Source organism: Prenolepis imparis, unplaced genomic scaffold (assembly GCF_030444845.1).
Source record: "Prenolepis imparis isolate NDT839.2.m4 unplaced genomic scaffold, iyPreImpa1.0 SCAF_7, whole genome shotgun sequence".
NCBI classification, from domain to species: domain Eukaryota; kingdom Metazoa; phylum Arthropoda; class Insecta; order Hymenoptera; family Formicidae; genus Prenolepis; species Prenolepis imparis.
In genome coordinates, this window is record NW_028141165.1 from 16,381,152 (window position 1) to 16,383,569 (window position 2,418).

General features: G+C 39.5%; 1 protein-coding gene across 1 annotated transcript; it reads left to right on the forward strand.

Annotated features, from left to right (window-relative positions):
• The first annotated feature begins 416 nt into the window (after nt 1–416).
• On the forward strand, nt 417–1,976 carry LOC145938324 (uncharacterized). Its single transcript, XM_083041827.1, has one exon. It carries the CDS (start codon nt 417–419, stop codon nt 1,974–1,976), a length of 1,560 nt encoding a protein of 519 aa, XP_082897953.1.
• The last annotated feature ends 442 nt before the right edge of the window (nt 1,977–2,418 follow it).

The following is a 2,418-nucleotide window of genomic DNA, read 5'->3' on the forward strand; positions in this document are numbered from 1 at the left end:
AAACCCTCTTCTTTTCCCGACCCTTCCCCCTCCCCTCTACACATCCAAACCAAATGGTTTGTTAATTTGTCCTCCACGCATATTCCATGTGACGTGTAGGGCTTCTACAATTAGGTGAAAATTTCTGTTTACCTTCAAACAATAATGAATATATCACAACAGAATTCTTGAAATGCGTGGAGAATAACATCAGAAACCTTCCTGCTAACATCCGTTTATCCACCCGTAATAGATCCGTTCCCATAATCAACAAAATTCCTGACAGTTCATCTAAAACATCCCCTTTGGAAAAGAATGTTGTCGAAGCGTCGCGTTGTACTAGAAGTTTCATCAGTGATAATCCGGAAGTGATCTTCATAAGGGCAGATAAAGGCAACGTAACCGTGACACTAAATAAAATAGATTATTTTTAAAAAATGAAGGCCCTTCTCAATGACTGTAAAACATATTCAATCATTAAAAAAGATCCTGTAAAAAAACTTATCAGAGATTTGCATAGTCTACTCGCGAGGTGGAAGAAACGTGAATACATTACAGATTTGACTTACAAAAGACTTAACTGCACTGACGGCACATTACCGAGAGCGTACGGACTGCCCAAGATTCACAAGCCGGACTCTCCTCTTCGAATCATTGTGTCATCAATTAATACTCCTTTGTATGAATTAGCTGCCTTTATACATGATACAATTCACAAAGCCATACCAACGACCAGTAGCCATATATCCGACAGCTTTCAATTTGTCGAAAAGTTAACTGGAAAATTCATACCCAATGACCACAAGCTTATATCATTAGACGTGGTATCACTTTTTACAAACGTCCCTGTTGATTTGGCTCTAGAAAGCATCAATAAAAGATGGAATTATATTGAGAAGAAATGTAAGATACCACGTGATGAGTTTTTGGAGGCCGTCCGGTTTGTGCTCGATTCAACATTTTTTAAATTTGACGACGTTTATTACAAACAGACTTTCGGTACTCCAATGGGCTCTCCGCTCTCTCCGATCATCGCCGACATCACCTTATCAGATTTGGAGATGAGGGCCGTCGAGACTCTTCCGTTTAATTTACCGTTTTACTATAGATACGTCGACGACGTCGCGTTGGCGGTTCCCTGCTCCATGCTCAGCGTTGTTTTAGATACTTTTAATTCTTTCCATCCTAGGTTACAATTTACAATGGAGGAGGGAACCGACAACCGACTGAATTTCTTAGATGTAACAATGATTCTTAAAGACAATTTTTTAACTTTCGATTGGTATCACAAACCTACTTTTTCCGGTAGATACTTGCATTTCGAGTCTCGACACCCTATCTGCCACAAAAGAGGCACTGCCATCGGCCTCATTGATAGAGCGTTCCGTCTCTCACATCCACGCTTTCATGAGAAGAATTTACATTTTGTCGTCAACACTTTGCTATCCAACGGATATCCGTTGACTTTTATTTTTAAAATACTTCATGAATGCCTAAAAACTTTAATCTTTAGATACAATAGGCATAAAATCGATACAGACATAGTTGTTGGCGATGAAAGTGTGAATATGGATAATAACGGTTTTTTCAACATACCTTATGTCCCGCGTATTTCGGAACGGTTTGTGCCTGTGGTTCGTGATTTGCAAATCAAGCTCTCATACACCGGTACGAATAAGCTACGCAAATTTATCCACGTACATAAAGATCCGTTACGTAATGAATTGCGTAGTAACGTGGTCTACAAAATCTCCTGCAAGGACTGTAATGCATCTTACGTGGGACAAACTGGCAGACTTCTAAAAACTAGGATGGCAGAACATCGAAACCACATTAATAAAAGAACCGCGCAGCACTCCGTAATCACGGACCACAGGTTGGAGGATCATGAATTTGCTTGGGACAATGTTGAAGTTCTGGATGAAGAACTGAGTTATGGAAAGCGCTTGATGTCGGAGATGATTTTATTTTTATTAGTAGACAAAACAATAGTCTGAATTTGCAGAGCGATACTGAGAGTCTACACCATTCGTATCTCACGATCGTGGAGAATCTATCCAAGATATAATATTCAAAATTTGCGCGCGATGATACGTCACGATGTATGTATATCCTACCACAAATATATTGTTATTGTTTTGTTACCGACAACCAGAATGTTATAGAATAATTATCGTTACTGCCTGTTTGAACTTCTGTCTGTTTGTATCTCGGCCGTATCGACACATGGCGATATTATACGGATAAAGTGAGTCACCTCCTGTTCTTCTTTCTTATTATCTTAACGCATCCTATAATCAAGTTTTTTAAAAAAAAGGATGATGGTCAACTCAAAAGATCCGAGGAACTCTTCCTTAACGGCTGGAACCGGAGGGAGACTCACCGTTCGGGCTTTCGTTACTGTCGTTTTTAGCCAGATATATTAGCGCTGTCTCTTTT

Excerpts from the sequence above, each read along its gene's own strand:
- LOC145938324 (XM_083041827.1), top strand. The coding sequence starts at position 417 with ATGAAGGCCCTTCTCAATGACTGTAAAACATATTCAATCATTAAAAAA.